The sequence below is a fragment of the Pipistrellus hanaki genome (assembly GCF_964339955.1).
Source record: "Pipistrellus hanaki genome assembly, chromosome: 8".
Classification (NCBI taxonomy): Eukaryota; Metazoa; Chordata; class Mammalia; order Chiroptera; family Vespertilionidae; genus Pipistrellus; species Pipistrellus hanaki.
Genome location: NC_140510.1, coordinates 8860894 through 8886876, shown reverse-complemented (window position 1 = coordinate 8886876; position 25983 = coordinate 8860894). Strand labels below are relative to the sequence as shown.

The following is a 25983-nucleotide window of genomic DNA, read 5'->3' as shown; positions in this document are numbered from 1 at the left end:
TATTTTTCTAATGAGATTTAAGCTCCAGAAATGGATAAAAAGTGAAATTTAAATACATTATTTAAAAAATATTTTAAATCAAAGTTTCAAAAGGAATCAAAGTATATGGTCCTAAGATATTTTATCTACAACCCTCTGTGTCAGTGAGAAGCTAGAATACTAGAATCCAAGAGAAAACAGCTGTATTTGTCATTACCATCAATATCCTCCCACTAAAGAAATAATTCCCAATATGGGATGAGTTGGAGAGACCACCGGAAAAAGCTCACGTTCAGTAAGGAATCAAGAGGAGCAGGTTTTGTCCCACCTTTGAACTAAGTAGCCACACAAAACCTCCAGAGGGCCGCTGACTTTTCCTAATGAACGACGCTAGGACAATTTATTTATTTTAAAGATTAAATAACAACTGTAAAAAGAAATGATTCCCATTCATGCCCCTACACAGAATTTGGTCGGGGGGTGAGGTTGAAGGATTCTTCCAATGTCACTGCTACTGTGTCAGAGTCCCAAGGTTACCGGCTGTGCATCTCACAGCAGAAAATAACCCTCTGGACAGGGAGTCACGGAGCTCTGGCAAACGCTTCAGGGGAAACGGAAAACTGGGGAGGAAGGGGAGTTTGCTGATTAAGCAACTATTACTATTCCCTTCAGACTGTCATTAAAATTACTTTAGAAAATCACGAAGAGAAGGTATTTGAAAACCTTCAGGCATTTCATACTTAGAAGTCGTCCTTTACTGGTCCATGAAAATAGGGTAGAGGTCTGCACTGGATGTGGCTATTTCTTTGGACAGGGAGTTAATCATAAAAACATAGCAAAACACAAACGTTTACGCAGCTTCACACACACTCACATAGAATTATATTAATTTTAGGTTTCTTCAAAATCCTCTCAGTGTCTCCACAAGGGTAATCAGTATTAATATTCTAAAGTGCAAACAGCAAACTATCTTTTCAAATAAGTGCAGTTTTAAATCTACCTGTTTACAAGTTTCTTCCAAGTTTCCTTCTCCTCGCCCAGAGCAGGTGGACGCTGACCTAGTGGGGAAATCCTCACCTACGCGACTACGCTGCAGCGGGGACTACAACATGAAAGGCGGGAGTTCGTCAGAGAAGCAGCAGTGCTGAAACAAAGCACGGTTAGCGGAGCTGGAAAAGCATGCGGCTCCTTTTAGAACACGACCCACACAGGATCCTACGCTGAGATTAAGAAGAAGAGTAACAGTAGTATCTCCCAGTTTTAACCCTGGATCGATGGTTTGCTAGGCCCTTGACAACCAAGATCCTTCCTGGAAGGAGCAGTCTTCTTGTGGAAGCAGAAGCCAGAGGTCAAAGTGAGGCCGGAAAGGGGCAGTCACAGTTCGGCCGAGATAGGAGTCAATGGTAAGATCCTTAGCTTTCAGTAGGCCACACTGCCTATCTATAATTAGAAATTTAACGCTTTTTCAATTTCTGAAATTTCAACTTTGAAGGCTATTTATATGCTTTTCCTGTTCCAGGAACAGCCTCTTTTCTTTGCCATCTTCATTTCCCACATTTCTCACATCATCTGGGGCTAATCTGTTATTTCTTCTGACAAAGTAGATGCTAGATGTTCGAGAATCACATATGATAAGCAAAGGGATTCTGAATCCTAAGATATAAACATATTGTTCAAAACTCTACTGTCATTACCACACTCCTTTAACTGAAGAGAAATCTTCCTAGTGCCAGAAAAAAAATTGGTTCTCAATTTGTTCCACTATCAGCAACAACAAAACCAAAACAAGCCTCAAGCAGTAGCAAGAGCTACAACAGCAAAGGAAGCACCTTCAGCTGTATCTTTCCTCCCAATAATGTTATTGTTCTCATTTTACAATTAAGTAAAAGGGATTCAGAGGTTAAATTACTTGCTCAATCTCTAAAGAGTGACAGAGGCAGCCCTGGCCTGGTGGCTCCGTGGTGCAGTGTCGGCCTGCGCACTGAAGGGTCACAGGTTGGATTCCCGGTCAAGGGCACATACCTGGGTTGCAGGTTGGATCCCTGCCCCAGGAAGGGCGCATGCAGGAGGCAACCAATCGACCCGTCTCTTACAGCGATGTTTCTCTCCCCCACTTCCACACTCTCTAAAACCAATAGAAAAAAATCCTCAGATGAGGATTACAGAAAGAAGAGTGGCCCAGGCAGGAGTCAAAGGGAGGTGCTCTGTGGCCCCAGCAATTTTTTGTTGGGATTTCTTTATCTTCTATAATTGAAATTTTATAGCCTTGATTGAGGCCAAGACAGACCAGGGCTGTGAAACTTGGTTTCCTCCATCACCAGGGGCAACTCAAACCTCCTGCTCGCTCCAGCTCTGTGGCTGCCACCATTTTTGTTGGGATTTATTTATCTTCTGTAATTGAAACTTTGTAGCCTTGAGTAGAGGCCTGGGGCCGCCAGGGTGTGTGGAAATTTGGCTTCCTCTATTGCAGGGAAACCCAAGCCTCCTGCTGTCGCCATGGCCAAAGCCATTTTGGCTGGGTTGATTTGCATAATCACTCCCGAATGGCTGGTGGGCGTGGCTTATGGGTGTAGCCAAGGTATAGTCAATTTGCATATTACACTTTTATCAGATAGGATTTTAAAAATCTTCACCCAAGGATATTTTTTCATTGATTTTAGAGAGAGTGGAAGAGAGAGGGAAAGAGAGAAACATCAATGTGAGAGAAACACATTGATTGGTTTGACCAGAGCCTGGGCTGGGGAGAAGCCTGCAACCAAAGTACACACCCTTAACCTGAATCGAACCTAGGACCCTTTGGTTCACAAGCCAATGCTCTATCTACTGAGCCAAACCGGTTAGGGCATAAAGTGCTTTTAAGACACTAAGATTTCCCTAGCACTTGATATACCCTTTAATAACTCTGCAACTGAAAGAGGCAAAACATACATCTATTTAAAAGAAACAGGCAAGAGTGTCTTTAGTGTATTAAATCACCCAGATAAAAATAACTTGTTTTAACCCAGGCCAGTTTTCTCAGTGGTTAGAGTGTCAGGTGCACCGAAGGGTCTCAGGTTGAATTCTGGGTCAAGGGCAATATGTACCTTGGTTGCAGGTCTGATCCCCAGCCCCAGTTAGGGTATGGGCAGGAGGCAGCCAATCAATATTTCTCTATCACATCATTGTTTTTCTTTCTTCCTCTCTTATTCCCCTTCCCTCCCTTGCTCTCTCTCTAAAAAAAAAAATCAATGAAAAAAATAAAAATATCCTTGAGTGAGGATTAACAACAATAAAATAACGTGTTTTATATTTTGTAGCTTTAAAATAATAATGACAATTTTAGATCTTAGAGCAGAGTAATAAATAATCACAATTTCTAAGTATTTTTTATTTAGCTACTACATTCATGTAGACAGTCTTTCAAATACATCTCCAATGCTTTGGGTAAGGTAGCTGCATCACCTACAACAGTATCTATCTATAATAATCTATAATAATAAAAGCATAATTTGCTAATTAGACCGGATGTCCTTCTGGACAAAGCCAGGGCTGCGAGGGAAGCCCGGGTCCTGGGTGCCTGCCGGCAGCTGGATGGAAGCCCGGGTCCTGGGTGCCTGCCGGCAGCTGGAGGGAAGCCCGGGTCCTGGGGCCGGAGGGAGGCCGTGCTGGCAGCCGGGGGAAGGAAGGCCCGCTCTTGCACAGATTTTGTGCCTCGGGCCTCTAGCATTAATATAATGTAGAATGATGGTACGTGAAAACAGAGCATTCATATAAAGGGGCTTTGGGAAGTCTTTCTCTGCAGTGCCCTGATGTGTGGGCACGTAGTGATGGGGCGGAGAACACCTAGCTGAGTTGGGTCGCAGCGCTTCCTCACTGGTGCTTCGCATGCACAACGGAAGCCTTTGCAGATGGCTCCCAGAAAGTGAAGGGGCATCTGCTAAGTTGAACCTTATCACGATTGGCAGTTAGTTTAAAAAGCTCCCCATTTAACCAGATAACTATGGAAGATTCCTGCCAATCTACTTGGTAGGCAAAACACTGAAAGGCTCACGGTTCTGGCTCCTGCTGCACAAGCCTGCACAGTCCCCTCCTGCAGAGAAGGGCACTCATGACTAAGACGGAACATCGCCCGAGCTGTTTAGAGCAGAAGGGACTCTGCGGGTGCAGCTGAACCTGCTGTGGGTCACACTGAGGATCATGGGGGATGCTGAGCTGCTTCCCTCTGCTGCTTTAAGGTTCTCTGTCTTCACCTTCCAATGGTTTTACTGTGATGTATCTAGGTGTAGTGCTCTTTTTAAATCCCACTTGGAGTTTCCTGGGCTGCTTAGCTATGTAGATTGTTTTCATCAAATTTGGGACATTATTTCTTCAAATAACTCTCCTGCTGGCTTTAAAGAATCCTATTGCCACGTTGTGGAGACAATCAGGTGACAGGAGATGGCAAATAGCCTCTACAAGCTGAGAACACCCCCTGTTGACAGTCAGCAAAAAAAGCAGGCCCGTCAGCCCTACACTGGATCTGGAAGGAACTGGACTGGCCAAGAGCCAGGGAGCTGGAAGAGGACTGTGGCCTAGAAGAGATGGCAGACCCAGACCACACCTTGACTTCAACCTGATAAGGACTCAAGCAGAGGACCCAGGGGACACACACTCTGAGCCGCAAAGCTAGGAGATAATAAATGTGTGAAGTTCGAGCTGTGTGTTCTAAAAGTGACAGAGGATAGGAAAGTTTGTGCACTTTTTAAATTCAAGAATTCATTATATCTTAGCAAACTTTCGACCGCACTTTCCTATTAGGCCCATATGGCCAGGTAGCCTTAGACCTAAGTCTATCTTCAAAGTACATGACATAAAACTAACTTAAGGGAAACCAATTCCTTGTAAGAGACACTAAACTGCTTACACAATAAAAAGATAAATAGAAGCCTAAGAAAACCATGAACCCCTCATATAAGATTTCAGATTTTCAACATTCACAAACTGGAACAAGGGAGAGCTGGAGAGAGAAGGGGCAGAGACAAGCCTAGGCTTTCCCAGAGGAGTGCAGAGTCTGCCCGAGTCTGGGGGTGTCTGCCCGTCTCAGGATAAGGCTCTTTCTCCGACAGCAGGGCAGCCAGTCAGAAAGGCTGCGCTGCAGCGCCTCAGACGTACCTTTCTCACGTCGGAACTCTTTGGTTCTGTTGTCCAGGTTATAATTCTAGAAACAGCAAGCCTGGTCTCACTGGAGTTTATAAAGTCAGTTGGATCCATCTGCCTGGCGAGAGACTCAATGTACTTCAGGATTGCCACTTTGACCTGAAAGACCATCATTACAAACATTAAGTACACTTTATAAGTTTGAGTAGATCATCAGAGAAAAGTAAACCCTCCTGAGGCAACAGCACCTTCTGGGGTTTGTGGTTCCACATGGAGCCGGCACCCATCAGGTGAGGAAGCGTGGGTGACTGAGGGGAGTGTGGCACAGAAGTGCATGTAGCCTAATGCTCCTCAGTTCCAGAGCGTGTGCCGCGGGGAAGGCCTGCCCCACTCCCGGCCTCGCTGCCGGCTCCCCGCCTCCCTGCAGGACATGCAGAGGGCGGAGCCCTTGTCGGGAGGGATTTCCAGCTCTGCCAGGAGCCGGGATGTTAAGTACAAGGCGGAAGCTAGTTTTGCTTTTTAGACAGCCTAGGCTGGGTGTTGCAAGGCAGCATGTTCAGTAACCAGGCTGACACTCCGCCCTAACTACTCCAGTCATGTCGCAGCTGGCTCTGGCCCCAGGAGAAAAGGGTTGCTACTGATTGGGCCTATCCTAAACCCCAATGATAAAGAACAGGTGATGTACATAACTTAACTCAAGTGAACACATACATATCTTGCCTCCAATTTAGTCTTGTTATTACAGGTATGATTTTACAACAACATGTAACAAGTTAATCATGTTAGAATGCTAATATTTTTTAAAAGTTCCAATATGAAACATATATCTCAACAAATTAGAATTTTCTAGTTTAAATATTGTGACAGAGTAATAATATAATAACACCCAAATGTTGGCAAGGATGTGGAACTACAATTCTCATAAAATTGCTGGTAGGAATATAATAAAACCATCTTAACAATTTAAAATAAAGTTAGACATATGCCTACCCAATAAATCAGCAATTTCTCTACGGGGTACTTAACCAAAAGAAATGAAAGCAAGTACACAAAGAGGTGGACAGGAACATTCTCAGCAGGTGTATGCGCAACCAGCAAATACAAGGACACTGATTCGACGTCTAGCGGCTGAATTGTAAGGACAAATAATTACCAACCTTGAGGTTAGGAGTTTGAGTTTGATCCACAATGAATCTCATCAAAATGTTAAATTGTTGATCAAATGGAAAGGAGTCCCTGGGTTAAAAAAAAAAAAAAAAAAAAGTGCTTGTCCTTTAAGAAAAATTTGTAACAAAAAATAATGTAAAATCATATAAAAACAAAAAAATAAACTATTGTAGATTAACATATGTAAATGCAAGTTTGTTCACATTTTTAAACAGCATTTTTCATTTTATATTAAATACTAAAGTAATATGCATTACAGAAAATATTTTTTTAAAAGGCAATCTTGTTAAACATCTCAAAACAGTTACTAAACTTATTTTGAGTATGCTAGTTTAAAAATTCATACTAAGCAATCCTAATACATAAAAAGCCAGGGGCCTTCATGACCAAAACAATCTGATGGATGACCGAACAGCAGGCTGCGTGGGGCAACCAGGCCAGCAGAGGGGGTTAGTGAGGGATGACCAAATGACTGAACAGAGGCTGCATGGGGCAACTAGGCTGGCGGGAAGTTGGGGGTGACCAGGCCAGTGGGGGAAGGGAAGGAGTTGGGAGCAACCAAGCTGGCAGGGGGGCAGTTGGGGGTGACCCAGCTGGCAGAAGGGACAGTTAGGGGCAGCCAGGCTGGCGGGGAGGGTGGCAGTTGGGGGTGACCAGGCCAGCAGGGATGGGGGGGGGAGTAGTGAGTGGTGAATAGGTCAGCAGGAGGAGAGGGGAGTAAGGGGCAACCAGGCTGGCAGACAGAGGCGGGTAGGGGTGATCAGGCTGCCAGGGGAGTCAGTTAGGGGCTAGTGGTCCCAGATTGTGAGAGGGATGTCTGACTGGGATCAGGCCTAAACCAGCAGTCGGACATCCCCCAAGGGGTCCTGGATTGGAGAGGGTGCAGGCTGGGCTGAGGGGACACCCCCCACCCACCCATACACGAATTTTGTGCACCGGGTCTCTAGTAAACTTATAAGGAAGAGATTCGTATTTGCCTTCTAGGGGTCTGCTCATCTTTTCTCCAGCTATCTTTTTAAATACTGCTTATCGGAAAATACTGCCAATTTCCAAATCTTAGTTTTACTCCCTGATCAGGCAGCTTAAAGCTGACCTCACTTAAGCTAACTGCACTGTCCTCCTCTGGTGATTGCTTATAATCTCTATTTGGCAAAATCATGAGAACAGTGCCTGAGGAGCACTCAGCAAAATACCCCCACATGCAACTGCAGAGCCCATATAGAAACCAGGGCCCCCGCAGGCCCCTCCTGTTCTTTCTCACCTGGTACCACTCCCTTTCCTTTAGCCATCTCACACCTCTGGTCTAACTGAGTGACACAGAAGGCTCTTGCCTAGGAAAGTCAATGCTCTCCCCCTCTTAAAGTGCTGCCATTACTAATCTCAGTGTAAAGATGCATAATGGAAAGATTCTGCAATGCAAACATCTATTACAATTGAGGCTGAGCAATTGCATTGCTGTCTTGGCTCTCTTAGAGATTTTTCTCAATCTACAGAAGTATAGTAAAAAAAAATAGGGGGGGGGCAATTCAGGTTCAAAATCATGAAAATCACAGGATAGATGTGACATTTACATGAATATAAAAAAATGTACAGTGCATGGCACATACTAGGTACTAGTATTGGTAGCATTATAATTATTAATAAGAAGTAAGTTTGACCCAACAGCACACCCTTTTCTAGCATAGCACATGGCTATAAATTAAAGAAACAAGGTCAACAAACGACACACAAAATGTCTCTCCTTTCTTCTGCAGCATAAACTGATGTTTAACCAGGAAATGTGCCCGGTTGTTGGCACAGCCGAAGGACAGGAAGCTGAGGCAGATTTGCTTGCAATCAGGTCTATTACCTGAGGAAGAGCTCTCAGCAAACAGTGAGCCCCTGGACACACTGATCCCAGATAACCTTAAGCAGCTACACATCTCAGCTGCTGAGACAAGGAATGATAAACATGCTTTAGAGACAGACCAAATATGAGAACAGAATTCTTAAAGGAAAGAGACATCCAGAAAAGTTAACAGAAGGGAATAATTGTTTTTCTTAATCATCAAAGGATGGAAATGCAATCATAATATTCCAGCCATCCCCCAAAATCTGAAATGAATCTTGACATCCATAAATTCCCTTAAATTTAGCAAGTGACCTATAGGTCAAGTCTGGTTCACAAAGTTTTATTTGGCTTTCACAAGATCTAGTATATGCCATGCACTTTAGATTTTTCTTGTAGCATTTCATTTAAATTTCACGTCTGTCCTGTAATTTTTGTAGTTTTGAACCTGCATCCCTTTTCTTTTTCTAAAAAGAAAATTCTTAAATGTGTTGCATTAATCCACATGGGCCCAGGTTCCAACCCGGCCACCCACTGACCACACTTCTCCACATTATCCATAATCCTCCCCTCTTACCTACTTCACTCACGTAATATCACCTGGCTCAGCCTCGCCCTTGTAGTCAATGCTTTATAACTCCATTGCTAAGCTGATGTATAGGGATGTTCCCTAATTCTGGCTTATATGTGGAATCTAAAAGGGAACAAGCTGAACCATAGACACAGAGCGTAGAATGGTGGTTGTCAGTGGTTAGGAGGAGGAGGAAATGAGATGTTGGTCAAAGGGTACAAATTTACAGTTATAACATGAGCAAGTTCTGGGATCTAACGTACAGTGTGGTAATTATAGTTAACAATACTGTATTATACACCTGAAAGGTCCTAAAGACAACAGAGCTGAGATGTTCTCACCAACACCACAACAAAAAGATAAAAATTATGTGGTAATATATACATGAAACAAAATCATCACACTGTACACTTTAAACTTACACAATGTTCTATGCAACTACATCTCAAAAGCAGGGGAAATGGTCTACTTCCTAAACACTTACCTTGTGACATCTAGAGCTTTCTGAACTTTCGCTTGTACAGATCCAAGTAGATCTGCCCCCATTTTCTTAAGTAATTGTGTGAGAAGAACAAAAAGCCAGTCTTGCAAATCATCCTTATGAATTATTATAAAATCAACAAGAGTCTCCAAAAACATACTGAAAACCTAGACACAAATAAAAACAGAACATTTCACATATTTAATTCAGAATTCCCTCCAAAGTCCCCAAACCATTAAAAATGCCCACACTGGCTTGACCCAGTCTCTTACAAGCTCGCTTAACACTGTTAACAACTGATCAGACCACAGAAGACAAATGTATTAAAGAAAATTAGGGAAAAAGAACTGGAACTTACTCTCTGATGTGAATTCCACCGCAAACCAGGCCATGCAACAAAAAAATGCCATGTTAGTCCAGAGTGAATTAATACAATTTCCATGCAGTTTACTCAAAGACCTGAAATGGCTAAGAGTTGATAACACACTCTCCTCCCTCAATATGCCTTTAAAATTCAGTACAGAGAGAAATAACTTTGCTGAAAAGCATTTGTTTGTTGATTTATTTATCTTTAAGCATTAGGTTAATCTAGAGTCATCTTTCTTTCTTTCTTTTTGGTTAATCCTCACCCAAGGCTATGTTTTCCATTGATTCCTAGAGGGAGTGTAAGGGAGGGGCATGTGAGACACACGCATCAATTGGTTGCTTTTCACAACTGGGGCCAGCGATCAAGCCTACAAAAACATGCTGTTTAACAGAATCGAACTCGTGACCCTTCAGTCTGCTGGCTGATGCTTTAACCACAGAGCCATTCTGGCCAGGGTGGTGTTTTTCTTTCTTCAAAAAATATTTAAACCACCATAATTCTATGCTATTATTTTTCATTATCTATCATTAAAAAAATGCTATGATGGGAAGACTTTCCATCAAGAAGAAGGAGTAGGTAGATACTGTGCTTGCCTCCTCCATGGCAACATCAAAACTACAACTAAATTATAAAGCAACCATCATTGAAAACCATCTGAAGACTAGCTGATCAGAAGTCCTATAATGAAGAATATAAGGAAGAAGCCAGTGAGACTGATAGAGGGGTAGAGACTCAGAACAGCCTTGTCCAACATCCCTGAGTGAAGGTTAAGAATTGGGAGGAATAAGGAGGCCGTGTAGGACCCCCGAAGAAGCGAGAGGTCTCAGCTCTACACTGAGTTCCCCAGCCCAGGGAACCAGAGCCTGAAGGTAAGTCCCTTACATCTGGCTGTGAAAACCAGCACTCACTTGTCTGAGAAAGTCCAGAGACTGCTAGAATGAAGGTGCCACAGGACTCACTAACTCGGAGCTGCAGTGTGAGAGCAGCAGGTGGGACAGCTCTCCCCTGACACGTGGGGCCACTGTCCCTTTGTTGGTCCTCACTCCACCCAAGTGGCAGATGCAGTCAAGTGCCAAGTCTGAACTTCTTCACTGCACTCTGATGCTCCCCTGAAACACTGCCCCACCCAAGTTATGACCCTGGCCCAAACCCCTTTCAGCAGCTATTCCACACAAGCAGCTAAAATGGGCATGCACTGTGGAATTTTCTAAGGTCTCTCAAACATCCACAAACACCAAACAAGCAGCAGTTGGTCTCAGCATTCTCCATATTTCTTCTAGGGAGCCCCAACCCCACCACAGGAGGCTACCAACTACAGGTCAATTTTTAGCTCCTAATAGGTAGACGTTGACATGGGCCTGCACCAGAGCATTTCTAAGAGTCCCAAGAACCAACACACCTGGTGGCCAGTTTCAGACCATATCAGAGCACCACTGAAACACCTCCATAAACAACACACACAAAGAGAAGACTCCGAGGGCAACAGAATCCTGCTAAAGCAAATACTGCTCTGTGGGGTCAACCACTGCACAACAGCTGGTCCACTGTAGTCACGGCCAGTCCTCAGAGCCAGTGATCCTGAGGGTCAATCTCACACACTAATGTGCCAACAATTATCAAAGCTAAACTGCAAGAGGAAATGATACACAAAACCCACACAAGGGAGCATCCTGCTCAGGTGACCAGGAAGTCTGCACCACAAGACCTGAAAGGACACCTACTACTTAAGACCACTCTGTCAAGACTGGGAGATGGAACAACTCTACCTAATACATACAAACACACAGAGGGAGGCAGCCAAAATCAGGAGACAAAGAAACATGTTCCAAATGAAAGAACTGAACAAAACTCTAGAAAAATAATTAAATGAAATGAAGGCCAGCAATGTACCAGATTGAGTTCAAAACACTGCTAATAAGGATGCTCCATGAACTTACAAAAAGAATAGATAATATCAGTGTGAACTTCAACAAAGAGATAGGAAACATAAAAAAAAATAGATTAAAAAAATTAAAAAAAAAACAGTCAGAAATAAAGAATACCATAACTGAAATGAAAAGTACATTACATGAATCAACAGCAGATTAGAAAAACCAGAGAACTGAATCAGCAACATGGAAGAAAAGGTTGTGGAAAACAACCCATTAGAACAGCAAAAAAATAAATAAATAAGCATAGTTGGGCCGAAACCGGTTTGGCTCAGTGGATAGAGTGTTGTCTTGTGGACTGAAGGGTCCCAGGTTCAATTCTGGTCAGGGGCATGTACCTTGTTTGCGGGCACATCCCCAGTGGGGGGTGTGCAAGAGACAGCTGATCGATGACTCTCTCTCATCGATATTTCTAACTCTCTATCCCTCTCTCTTCCTCTCTGTAAAATATCAATAAAATAAAATAAAATAAAATAAAATAAAATAAAATAAAATAAAATAGCATAGTTGAAGGCACTGGTCGCCAACCGGTATTCCACAGACCACTGGTGGTCCATGAGGTATGAAAGGTTGGTGACTGCTGGTTGAAGGGACCTCTTGGACAATATCAAGCATATCAACATTCACATTATGAGGGTGCCAAAAGGAGAAGAGAGAGAGAGCAAGAGATGGGAAATCTATTTGAAGAAATAATGACTGAAAACTCCACTAACCTGGCAAAAATAAGGTAGTTATAAAAGGCCAGAAAGTGCAGAAAGTCCAAAACAAGATCAGCCAAAAGAGGCCCATATGAAGATATCATAATTAAAATGGCAAAGTTTAAAGACAAAGTTTAAAAGTTGGAACAAGAGACAAAAAAAAAAGAGCACATTTCATAATGATAAAGAAACCAATTCAATAGGAGGATATAACTTTTTAACATTTACGTACCCAACATAGGTGCTGAGCACCTACGTATGTAAAGCAAATATTGATAGAACTAACGGGAGTGATCAACAGGGGACTTTTAACACCCATTGACATCAATGGACTGACTTAAATACACAATCCATCAGATTATCTAATAATACATATTTTTAGGACATTTCACCCAAAAGCAAGAGACTACACATTTTATTCAAGTGCACAAAAGGATGATTTCCCAGTACAGATGAAATATTGTATTAGGCCACAAAACAAGTATCAATAAAATTTAAAAGACTGAAATCATAACAAGCATATTTTTTTTATCATAATGATATCTAATGAAGAGTTCATTTTAGGTCAAGCTGTTGTTACAATAAAAGCCTTAGGAGGCAGGCCAATGAGGCTGCTTGGTTTCTCAAGCCAAGCAGTCCCTTAGCCCTCTCTTTCACAGAAATGTGTGTCAGAGTAATCATCCATCACTCAGGGTCTGCTGGTCAGCCCTAGCACCCAACAAACAAAGCCCTGCACCAGATGGCTTTGCAGGTGAATTAATAGCTATCCTTCCCAAATTATTTAAAAAACTTTTAAAAGGATGGAAGGATCCCAAGCTCACTTTATGAGGCTAGCATATCCATGTTAACAAAACCAGATAAAAACACTACAAAAAGAAAATTTTATAAGCCAATTTTCCTGATGAACATTCTCAACAAGATATAAGCAAACCAAATTCATCAATACAATCAAAAGATCAAGTGGGATTTATTCCTAGAATGCAAGGTTGGTTCAATACTCACAACCAATTAACATGATACACTAAATAAAATGAATAATAAAAATCATATCAATAGATGCAGAAAAGGCATTTGACAAAATGCAACATCCATTTATAATAACTCTTAGTAAAGTGGGAAGGGAGGGAACAAACTTCAATATAATAAAGGCCATAAATGACAAACCCACAGCTAACATCAAACTCAATGATGAAAAGCTAAAAGCATTTTTTTTTAAAAATCAGGAACAAGGCAAGGATGTTTACTTTTAATCACAGAAAGACAAATACCATATGATTTCTTCAACATAGTAATGGAAGCCCTAGCCACAACAATCAGACAAGGAAAAGAAATAAGGCAACCAAATTGGAAAATAATTATTTTCAGATAACATGATACTATACATAGAGATTTCACCATAAAACTATGAATTCAATCAAGTAGCAGGATACAAAATTAATATTTATAAATTGATTACATTTTTATAAACAAAAAATGAACTATGAGAGAAATGCAAATTAAAACCACAATAAGATATCACCTCACACGTCAGAATGGCTATCATCAATAAATCAACAACAAGCTTTGATGAGGACGGGGAGAAAAGGAAACCCTTGTGTACGGTTCTCGGGATGGCAAACTGGCACAGCCGCCATGGAAAACACATGGAGATTCCTCAAAAAATTAAAAACAGAACTACCATATGACTCAGCAAACCCGCTTCTGGGTATTCATCCAAAACACGAACTGGGAAAGACATATGCATCCCCAGGTTCATTGCAGCATTATTTATAAGAGCCAAGATATGGAGACAAAGTAAGTCTCTATCAACAGACAATAGAAGAGGTAGTATAACATGGATGGCTCTAGAGGGTATTACACTGAATAAACTAAGTCAAAGACAAATACCATATGATTTCACTTATATGTGGAATCTAAAAAACAAACAACAAACAAAAAACAGAAACAAACTCATAGATTCAGAGAACAAATCAATGGGTTGCCAGATGGGAGGGCATTAGGGAGATGGGTGAAAAAGGTGAAGGGATTAAAATGTACAAATTGACAACTATAAAAACAGTCATGGAGATTAAAGTACATCATAGGAATCTATACTAATAAATGGGTAATATGCTAATTAGACCAGACATTTTCTGGACGTCTTTCCAGACAAAGCCACGGTGGCGGGGGCCAAGGCATAAGTGGGTAGGGGCAATCAGGCTAGCAGGGGAGGGCAGTTAGGGGGTGATCAGGCTGGCAGGGGAGGGCAGTTAGGGGCAATCAGGCTGGCAAGGGAGCAGTTGGGGCATCAGGCCTGCAGGAAGAGGCAGTTAGGGGCAATCAGGCAGGCAGGTAAGGGGTTAGGAGCCAGCAGTCTCAGATTGAGAGAGGGATGTCCGACTGCCGGTTTAGGCCCAATCCCAAGGGGTCCCAGATTGGAGAGGGTGCAGACCGGGCTGAGGGGATCCCCTCCCCTGGCACAAATTTTGTGCACGGGCCTCTAGTATAGTCAATAATACTGTAATAACTATGGTATTGGGTGGGTACTAGACTTACTCAGGTGATCACTTGGTAAGTTACATAAATGCCCAATCACTATGTTATATAAGTTAAACTAATGTAATGTTGTATGCTAAGTATAACTGAAAAAATTTTTTAATAAAGATTACCATGTGACACCTATACAAAAAGAAAAAAAAGTAGTTACAGGATGAGGGGGAAAAAACTTGTGTATTTTTTTCATTCCAGTCATCTATTTTAATGCATACCAAAATTCAGGTATTGTCAAGTAATATCTTTATAAAAAGATATTGCAAAAGCCTTAAAAAGCTTCATAAAAGGTTATGGCTTAAAACCTCACATGATTATCGTGCTGCTATGTACTCATTATTGCTGTCTAAGGTGAGACAGTCAGGGTGGACTATCCCTGGATATTTCAAAGAGGTCAGTGGCACCTGTCTCCCTCTCCTTGGTTATGAGCATCGCTCTACGGGGACAACCCAAACGTCATATACCGAACAGCGCAGCAACTATTAACCATCAGGGTGTGAGGGGGCTCAGACGAAAGTCAATGAGCCCAGCTGTGGGGCTCCTAGCTTAGCTCAAAGGCAGCTAGCAAACAGTAACTAGACTGAGACCTCCAAACTCACTGTCCAAGAGCCTTCTGATGGAAACAAATTTCCTTCTTTATCCTCACATTCTGCTTCTGAATCAGCAATCTAGAGGTGACAGGTAACAGAAATTTCGTCAATGTCCCAAACCATCTAATCTTTTATGCTATGAGTCCCATAAATCTTATGCTTATGATTTGAATCTTAGTGTTTTTAACGTTATCTTAGAGAAGAAATCTTGATAATTATACTACGTGGCCCTCAAACTCAACCATTCTGGGATCTTATTAATAGTTAATGTTAACCTTGCTGTGAGGGTCAGGGTCATAGCAGGGACTTTAAACCATGTGAGCGTCTCAAAGACAGAGGTCACATGCTGCTTCCTGACCCCTTGCCCCGAGTGGGCGCCATCATTCAGGAATGCTGAATGATGGAACAAAGAGGTGACAGCTTAAGGGCAATTCCTACGATGAGGAAAGGCTCGGGAAAGGAGACAACACGAAAACAGGCTTCTTTCTGACCATCACGGCTTCATTCTTCCAGAAAAACTTAGGACAGACCAGTTTTACTAGGAAAACTGAAGTATAACATAGTTAAGTCCTGCATTTACGATTTCCTTATGGTGATTAAGGTTTTCTCAATATCTATACTTTAGTTTCTGTCCTTTATCCACTCTTTAACTTTCCCAATAGCATCATCTGTTTTTGTTTTTCTCTAAAAGCATCTAATCACCTCTACAGGCCTCCTCTGAAATAATGCCCATTATGTGAAACCCGGCCTCCACATAAGCGTTTATAAAGGGCCCCTCTCAGCCCCACTCCTGAGGGGCTGGTCCCTCCTTGTGGAGTGCTCCCTGGGCAGATGCCTCAGGCTCAGTGCTCCCCTGGGCTCCCGGAAGGAAAGGGAGGGGGCACACACCAGCTAAGTGGCCACCATTCAGCCAGTTCCTAGGGCTGGCAAATCCTAATAACTCAGCCTGGTTCTCTAATAAGTCTAGTATATAAATGCTTCCACTTTGCTCTCTTTGTCTTATATCGAAATATTCTACCTAGGATGCAAAAAATTATTATATACTTGATTATTTTCTTCACTAGTGAAACTTTTTTTTTTTTTAAAGTCACTATATTATATAATACAATGTAACATTTTAGCACCTAGCCCACTGTTGGCCAATAGGAGCCACTCAAAAATATCTGCTGAAAGACAATTGATTGTCTCCATAACTCATATTGAAATGCACTTTATATATAACTAAGTTTCATAGACATTTGAAGCTCCCAAGAATTCCATTTTTAAAAGGTTAACACTATTGCTGAAATTAGTGTTAACCTGTGAGGTCTTTTTTGTGTGTTTTTTAATCCTCACCCAAGGATATGTTTAGTGGAAGGAAGAGAGAGGGAGAGGAAAAAAGGGAGGGAGAGGGGGAAAGAAAGGGAGAAAGAGAAGCACGGATGGACTGGCGATAGAACCCGCAACCTGGGTATGTGCCCTGACCTGGAGTCAAACCTGTGACCTTTGGTGCGCAGGACGATGCTCCCGCCGGCTGAGCCACAAACCAAGGCTAATCTGTAAGGTCTTAACTTCACTACGGGGAATTCTCTCTCAATCTTCACAAGTACATGACACAGCGCACACAGACATGCGGGAAGGTAAGCGAGGCCCGATTCCCAGACTTACCTTGCTATGTGGGTCAGCAAACATTCGTGTGAAGATCTCACACAATCTTTTCAATTCTACTCGACTAAAAAAAATAACAAAGCGGAAATAAATTCCCTTTAATAAGTCAACACTAAAATTAATTACAGCTTTGGTTTAAAAATCCTTTCATTTCAGTCAACTATGTAAGCTTTATATAATTTTCATAAAACATTTTTTCACACAAAAACTTTATATTATTTAACTCATGATGAAATCAAACAGGAATATAAAACTGTAATAGTTTTGTTTTTATTTTAAAATGAAAGAACTAAATATCAGAGTGCCTAAATTCACAGGAATGGAAGTGACAGAGCCGTGAGATCAATCCCGTTCATTTCATTCCCGGTCTGTTTGCCACCTGCCAGGTGGAGGAGATGGGATAGCCTGGAAGAGCATGTACTGGGGGCACACAGACCTGAGTGTTCATCTCGGTTCTGCCAGAGAAAGCACGCGCTGTCAGTCACACGGGTAAGAGCACCTGGCTGTGTGAGGATGAGGAGATGACACCTCCTTCCTACACTGTGCCTAAGACATAGCAACCGCATTTCATTTTAGAGCCTCTGCCTTTTCTTAGCCTTCTCTATACTACTAAGTCCTATTTTACTTCAAGGCTTGATTAGAAGAGACATGTTTTCCCCAAATCATGCCCAAGTGATCCCCTTCATACACGACACAATCTAGATGAGACCAAAGCTTATCAAGAGGTTTCTAGAGACTTACTCAATGCCTCCTTGGTGAACACTAAGATGCAAGAAACTGAGACCTGCAGAATTAACCAGATTCTTGAAGCAACAATCACAACCAACAATCCTCATTTTGTTTTTTTGACAGATCACTAGAGGTCAGAAGCTACCTGACTTTCAGAAGGCATATGACAGGAGAAGCTCTCAGGACATCTTCATGAACAAAATAGAATTTGGGGGGAGCAGGGGAAGGAGGCCAGCAGGGTAGAGTCAGGCTGGCGTGGGAGCCACACTGCGTAGGAATTCTCGGGTCAGTGCTCACTTAACTTTGCAGAACCCATCCAGGACCACGAAAGTATCCGGTGCCATAACTTATCTTTAAAAAATTATCTTAAGGGTAAAATACACTGTATGTCATGGATTCTAAGTTGCTCACTTTTTCACACTGTAACATCTCTGTAATTATGAGATTCATCTTATAATCAATGACATATTAACATCAGGTTTAATAAGCAGCATTTCTTCTTAAAGGGCTATAAAATAATGGTTTGCCTATGGTGCCTTAGATTTGATAAAATATGATATAAAGACGCATATTTTTATATGTGTGTAATACCCGCTCTTGTTAGAAAATTTATGAAATACAGGAATATAAAAAAAAAGCAAAAATATTACAAATATTGTTATTAATATTCCAATTTAGTAAATTGATTCTGTATCACTTTAGTATTTATAAGCTACATATATGCATGTGTATTAAAAATTTGTTAGACTGAGACTGCTGTCATCTTACCCACAACCCTAAAGTGTAATTAATGAACCACACCAACCTGCAGTTTTATTTTCTTTTCTTTTTCCAAAGCAGCTGTGCATTTTCTTTCCCCATCAGCTATGAGTGACAGTTTCCAGTTTTGTTTTTCACCTAAATTGCCAACCGCACAAAGATTTCTCAAATAATAGCTACCAGCCAAATGTGGGCCATAAGAGAATAAATCTAATAAACTACAGAGAATGTGCCAGATGTTTCAGTCTCTGGAAGGCAAAGACTGGGTCTTGGCCACCTCGGAGCTTTGGTGCTGGGACTCTGCAGGGGCTCCACAGACGCAGGCACCCACACACCTGATGCGGACAGCAGGCCGCACCGGCCCCGGCCTCACCTCAGTGTCCTCTGGCTCTTCAGTAAGTTCTGCAGGCCCAGGAGCCCTTCTTTCCGCTCGGACCAGTTGGAGCTGGCGCAGTGGTTGAGGACTTCCGCCACGTCCTCGGTCTGCCGCAGGTAATGGGGAATGCCGCCGTTCCTGGAGCCATACGAGCGCTCAGAGCAAACACTCGAGGCGTCGCTGTTGGCATCGTCGTCAGAATACATCCCATAGGGCTCATATCGCCGCCTCACGGGCTTCTTCTGCCAGGGCCGACACAGGAGGGCGATGGAGAAAGAAGGGGAAAGATGAGATGACCGTGAGTCATCCCAAACAAACCCGCCACCAACAAAGAGCTGCCTGTCAGAAGACGCGCACACAGATGCGGTGACCGCCTGCCTGTGTCTACGGCTCAGGGAGTAAAGCAGGAGGCAGTTTCTGGGAGACAGAAAGTAGGAAGCAGAGCACCTGGAGCAGAGAGAAAGAGTGCGGTCCCTAGTGTGCTGTGTGGACTCTCAGTAAGACAGTCTTGGGTTATAATCCTGTTGCCATCACTGGCGGGCTGTGTGACTTCAGAGAGCCTCTGGCCCTCTCTGCTCTGGTTTCCCCACCTTTGAGATAATAATTACCCTCACAGGCTTCTAAGGATTACATGGAATTACACGCTGCCCGGCTGGATTGGCTTAAGGATGAGCATCGACCTATGAACCAGGAGGACCGATCCCGGTCAGGGCACATGCCCAGTTTACAGGCTAGATCCCCAGTGCAGGAGGCAGCTGATCAATGATTCTCACTCATCACTGATGTTTCTATCTCTCTCCATCTCCCTTCCTCTCTCTGAAATAAAAACATAAAATAATAACAAATAAATAAATGGAATTTTATGTTAAATAACCTGGCTTAGCCACCTGACACAATGCAAGCTGTGCACCCACAGCCTCTTCCCAATCAAGAGTAATAGACCTTGAGCATGGTCTCTGGGTGAATTTGTGTGAAGACTCTCACTTCCTTAAAGTCTCAAACAGAAGTGACGGCGGCAGAGTGAGCCATGGACAGGGATTCCTGAGCCACTTTTATTAAGGACAAAGTTTTACACCACAAACAGGCTTCCTGTAGATTAGCATTTCTCTTACCCTGAATACAAATTAAACCCATAAATAATATAGCAACAGGTAAGTGAAATTGATAAATTTATGAAATACAATTTAAGAGAAAAACGGTTATCTGCTTAAACTGTACAGATGTAGTTTCCTAATAAGGTGGCTTTTAGAGCCTCCCGAACTGCTCAGGGCAGTGCTGCCCTAGGCCTACTCTCCCGGCATAATTACAACCCCTTTCACTCTCAAAAGTGTGGCGCCTCACCTATACAGATACTAGATCCCTCAAGTAAGAAAAATACTGAATATATCTACTCACAAAATATCGACATAAGAGTAGTTAAAATGGGGTTTAAGATAAAATGAAGCACTACTGGGAGAAGGCTCAGTTTTACATTTAAAATAAATACTAAAACAAACAGAGTTGCCCAATAAAAGTGGCACTCAACTCAACAATATCACAATTCTGACCAGAATTTCTATATTGCACTATCGTTTTTGTCGCTCTCACTAACTCCTAAAGGAAATATACTTGCAACAGAAAAAAATGGAGTTGTAAAACAAAAGTTAAAGCACTGGTACCTTGCTCCTGGAGTCTCCTAACAGCTGTAGGCAGGAAAATATTGAAGGATGGGGAAAAAGCATAGAGAATTATGTCAGAAGCATATGTGGGGATCATTCTTGCAACAAAAGTGCACAGCAAAACATATCTTAGCAAACCAAAAATACAGAGTAGCGAGCGATTTATATCAAGTGAGATCAGTGAGTAATAAAGAATGCTTTCACATGGCATTTCCTGACCCTCCTGGACTTCTCACAAGACGTGCCAGTGCGTGCTGTGATTCTCCGCTAACGCTCTCCCACATCAAGCAAAGCTGCCAGGATTCTGCGTCTGTCGCTGTGGCCCGTCCTGTCTGCCCGGGCTTCTATCCTGTGAGGCAAGAGCTGGGGGCCATTCTGCGCTTCCTCTTCTGAAGCAGGACCACGGGAGAAACCAAGCAGCTCAAACAGAAGGTAACGAGGGCAGTGTGGGTGTCAATGGAGCCAGAGCTCCGAGAAAAGCCCAGGCCAAACAGAGCCCAGGTGCAGACTCGCAGTCCTGCTCCGCCTCCGGGAACTTGGTGCAGTCCCTCCGCGGCCCCGCCCCTTCACTGGAAGTCCCACTTAACTAAGGATTTGGCACGTCTATCATTTCCCAACCTCTGACCTCCACTGCCTAGGCCCTAGGGTCTCTGAATAAAAGAGACAGAATCTAAACGTTGCAACTTGAAAGGGAAAACAGAGTCACAGAATGCTGTTCCAGCTCCTGACTCTTAAGTGAAAGGCCCGGTCAGAGCAATCGCCCTCCACTCCTGCAGGTGCCAGACCGGCCGCTGCAGAGAAGGCTCCAGGCGGAGCGGCCAGGCAGCCCTGCTGAAAGGGAAGCTTTGAGAGCAGCAAACCGCCTGCTCACTGCGCTGGTCAAAAAGTCTGACTGAGCAAGAATTAACGAGAGGGGGGGGGGAGAGGGGGGGGGGAGAGAGGGGGGGGGGAGAGGGAGGGGGAGGGGGGAGGGAGGAGGGGGGAGAGGGAGAGGAAGGGGAGAAGAATGGGGAGAGGGAGAGGAGGGGGAGGGGGGGAGGGAGAGAAGGGGCAGGAGGGGGAGGAAAGAGGAAGGAGAAGAGGAGGGAGGGGGAGGAAAGAGAAAGTCAGAATCACTTGTAGCCACAGATCATAAGTTTTCACCACCCAAAACATGGCTGATTTAGATGCTTCCTTAGAGGAGAAGAATCTTCCAGCAGCACAGGCACAGCCAGGGGTCAGACAGCTCTAAGAGTGCCCAGTGTAGCGCTGAGCGCACAGACCAAAATACCCGAGGCTGGCCTCCTGCTCGCTGAAACTACCTTAGAATGCAATCTGACCTCTAGCAAATTCTATAAAGGACCCCTTTGCTATAATCATAAGTGTAAGGCCTCTCGGCACTTTATATACTTTTTAAGATAGTACATTATAAGGATGCAAAAAATACTCCACCCGTGTTTCATAGCCTCAAAGGTTCATCTTAAATTTGGGGAAAGTTTCCATAGATAATGACTTACAAACTCATTTTTTAAAACAAACAAACAAAAAAGCAAAATGATATGGAACAACTAGTGAGGTAATGGAATAAACACAGATTTTTCAAACCACAAACTCTGACCTAGTATAATGATTTTTTTAGGTTATGCCATCAAAGCTTGTAAAGCAATAGAAGCAACAGAATGGGAAAAAGAAGATGCTGAAAAAAGGAGAAAAAAGACACCCAATGACATTAGAGAATCCCAATGTCATCACAACTTCCTCGATACTTGATGCTCGTAATTTCTGTAAGGCCAACTCTCACTTATGTACAGAGATAAAGGTTTGAGAAAAAACCAGGAACATAAATTTACCCAAACTTAAAGAGTGTCAAGGATGGTTCGGTAACCTGATTTGGAGGCACTTTTCTGTCAAGACAGAGAATAATTTGGGTGAGTAAGTCAAAGAGACGGACACGCACTGTGACTTACCAAAGCGTCAGCCACAGCAGCTTCAAGATCTGTACTTGTGCTTAGCACACGCATGGCATTCACAGAACCAGGTATTCTTCCTGCCTGGCCAAGCCCGAACCGGTCTGTTTAAAAGACAAAAGCAAAAGGTATGTCACTTTAATTCACATTTTCTCAATTTTTTTGCAAGGATTCCTGCCTCTTTCCATCTACAGAATAGAGGCACTGAGAAATGCCCGGCCGATTTTAACTACATTGGACTTGCAGTTTCAACTACACTTGCTTGCCAGTGGCAGAGGGTAGACTGTTCACACCTAGTACCATCATGCCACAGAGCAGCCTGACAACTGAAATGGTTCTTTAATGATACTTTATTCTTGAAAGGTGCGGAGATATAGGAGAGAGCAACTTATTTTAGAAGGGAGCAGAGCTATGGGTTGAATCTCTTAATGTTTAGCATTCCCTCTAGAGCAAGCATGTCAAACTCGCGACCTATGGGCCGCATGTGGCCCACAAAGAATATTTTTGCGGCCTAGCCAATATAATGGTAAGCAACATTTTAATAAAAATTTTGTAATTTAACTTTTACAATATCCTGCTATACATAATTATTAATAATGAACTACAACATTTGCTAATGGCTGATTACTATAATCGTGTTGCATTCATTTCCCTTACGCACCCTACATGCCTTACGCACAGACACACCATTTCTCTCCACTAATACCAGCAGCGAATATTTTAGAAGCTGATTGCCACGTCGTTAGACTTATACTGACTTGTTTGGTGTGGACAATAGGAAATATTTCACTTTCAGAGAACAAAATAAATAGATTTGTGTTACCGTTATTAATTTGTGTAGTTATTCAGTGTCTGGTAAGTTAATATTCAAGAAAAAGTATTAATTTTTACTAAAATGGTCTATTATTTTATGTTAATAATTACTCATTTATTTCAGCCCTTTGTATTCAGCATGTCTCTACTGAAATAAATCTTTGTTTCTATGAAAACTGAAGCTTTGTGGTGTAGTTTTTTTCTTTGCGGCTCACATAAACTTAAACCTTGTTTATTTGGCCCATGTTAGCCTTTGAGTTTGACATGCTTGCTCTAGAGTCAAAAGGCCCTGAGGTTTGGTCAAACCAATTAGGACGCTTCAAGGTTACGAGGCAGCAGGTAAATGAGTTCAATGCAATGTGCAATAGTCAAAATTTAAAACAAATGTATTCAGTTGCTCACTGCAAATTTTCATCAATGTCACTGCTGTTTAATTATTATTAATTAAACTCAAATTAATTTTAGGCATATGTTCATCATAATTCCTGTATCATCAAAGGATATTTAAATATATTTATTAAAATTCTTTAATAACCACCATAAAAGCTAGCATTTTAACTGCAAGATATTAATAATTAAGATGATATTGTGGCCGAAACCGGTTTGGCTCAGTGGTAGAGCGTCGGTCTGCAGACTGAAAGGTCCCAGGTTCGATTCCGTCAAGAGCATGTACATTGGTTACGGGCACATCCCCGGTAGGGGGTGTTCAAGAGGCAGCTGGTCGATGTTTCTCTCTCATCGACGTTTCTAACTCTCTCTCCCTCTCCCTTCCTCTCTGTAAAAAATCAAAAAAAAAAAAAAAAAAAAAAAAAAAAATATATATATATATATATATATATATATATATATATATATATATATAAAAGATGATATTGTGTAGGTTTTTCCTGAGTCCCTCAAAGGATTTTTAAATAATAGTCTTTATTTTTGTGGACAAAATGGATAGAATCCAAAAGATTTAAAACAAATTTTACAGTTCAAACAACTATTCTAAGCTTGCTAATGATCATGGACAATGAAAACTAGCTTTTCAAAGTCCTTTACATCACAGTTGACCAGCCTTCCTTAAGAAATATTGAGATTTAAACTATAATAGAAGGTCCATGTAAATTATTCTTCACAGGTATATCATACTAGTTTCTTATTTAAAATGCTAAGATTAAAAAAAAAAACTTTGGAAGAAATGTTAAGATAAAAAATGCTTTCTTTTTATTAACATATACTGGACAAGGAAAATCTGTTACTAGCCATATGAAGTATCTACAATAAAAGGAAAACTAGTATTTGTTTTAAATAAATTGATCTTTCCTATGAAGTGATATATAAAATCTTACAAATAATATTTTAGATATATAACAAACATCACCTACAAAGCTGGTGAACTTTAAAAGTGAAGTGTTATTTAACGCTTTTAAAATGTCAGTTTCAAAACATCTTCCATCGCCACAGAAAGAAAAAAAATGTAAACAATGCTTATCAAAAAAGTTATACAGTCATGAATTTTTATAAAGAAACAAAAATTGTATGTTATACTATCCCCTTTTTTAATGTACTTGCTGATCATACTCAATGTCGTCATTTAAGGCAACTTAATGTGCCATGTAAACTAAAGAGAAACCACAACACAATTATATCTACATACGTATATAGATATAAATTACCAGTTGAAATATGAAATGAGTATAAATCTGAGATTTAATTTGCAGTTTCATGAATGATCTTTGTTCATTTTTCCCCCATTAAAAAAGGGTAGATAGTAAGGGATTTATGAATAACAGAATGAAAGTAATTCAGTTAAAAGCCATTTAAAAATTACCAGCATGAACTTAAAACAAAGTCTACATAAAATAAAGTAAGAAATTGGATCTCATGCCAGCAAGTCTTGCTCCAGGGATAATACTGATTTTTCAGACACAAAATTAAAACCATAAGAATAATGCAGTTAATTATTCTTGCTTCCCAAATGTACACAGCTTTGTCACACAGTGACCACAGCTCATTCTAAATGTATCAGAGATTATGAATTCCAAATCTTAGGAGGAAACGTTTGGATCTAAGCAGAACTGTAAGCCTTTTCTTTCAGCCAGAGCAAACTCTGCTCTGCATCCTCGCTGCTCTGGTACCAGTAAGCCGCTTCTTTTCTCAGTGATGGGCAGACGGCTGTTCCCTCAGTCTGGCCCATCACCTTCAGGGGAATGTGCTACTCTGAGCACATAGTTTAAAAATGCATACTTGGCTTCATTTAGAGGAGGAACAGAAAATACCTAACTCAGTGAATTGGTCACGGTTATCACCTGTGACTTAATAAGACTGAGTCTTACTCAATACTGTAGTCAGGGTTGCTAGCATATGAAAATTATACCAGTTAAATCTGGCAAACTGATATATTATTATATGCTTACGTTTGCCCCAATGGCTAACCAGTGAATTTTTGGAAAGAGGGGCTGAGATGGAAAAAGATTGGGGATCAAAGGCTGCAGAAGCTACCACTGGCCTGATTGTTATCTGAATCATGATCTTGTTTTTCCATAAAAGTGTTAGGACAACTCATTTATTTTTATACCTGTAATTTTATGTGTGACTTACTTTGGTATGACATACTTTGGTAACTAAAGTTCTAATTTTCTAACCAAATTAGAACTTGACACTAACAACAATCATCACTTTATTGGGAGTAAAGATTGGGAGATGGCTCTCCTGGGTAATATTTATACTCCATTCCCCACAGGGACCCTTCTGAGACCTAAGGCTTGGGTTGCTTTCCTGGGGGAGAGAGCAAAAAGAGGGTGAAAAGTGCCCCCG

The 25983-nt window shown here is 41.8% G+C and overlaps 1 protein-coding gene across 13 annotated transcripts in view; it reads right to left on the bottom strand.

The window, feature by feature from the left end:
- CLASP1 (cytoplasmic linker associated protein 1) overlaps positions 1–25983 on the bottom strand; it is a 221949-nt gene that overhangs the window by 47174 nt on the left and 148792 nt on the right. For 10 of the 13 annotated variants that reach the window (XR_014795731.1, XM_084892205.1, XM_084892201.1 and 7 more), the window contains 7 exons: positions 22369–22472; positions 20423–20446; positions 18762–19006; positions 16901–16964; positions 9145–9308; positions 6252–6330; positions 5110–5253 (listed from right to left, as the gene is read on the bottom strand). Coding sequence is in view for 12 of the 13 variants with exons in the window: in XM_084892205.1 (XP_084748331.1) it covers positions 5110–5253; positions 6252–6330; positions 9145–9308; positions 16901–16964; positions 18762–19006; positions 20423–20446; positions 22369–22472 (824 nt within the window). In the remaining variant the exon portion in view is untranslated. The remainder of the gene's footprint in view (positions 1–5109; positions 5254–6251; positions 6331–9144; positions 9309–16900; positions 16965–18761; positions 19007–20422; positions 20447–22368; positions 22473–25983) is intronic. The other 3 variants (XM_084892210.1, XM_084892202.1, XM_084892204.1) reach the window with 1 other exon arrangement.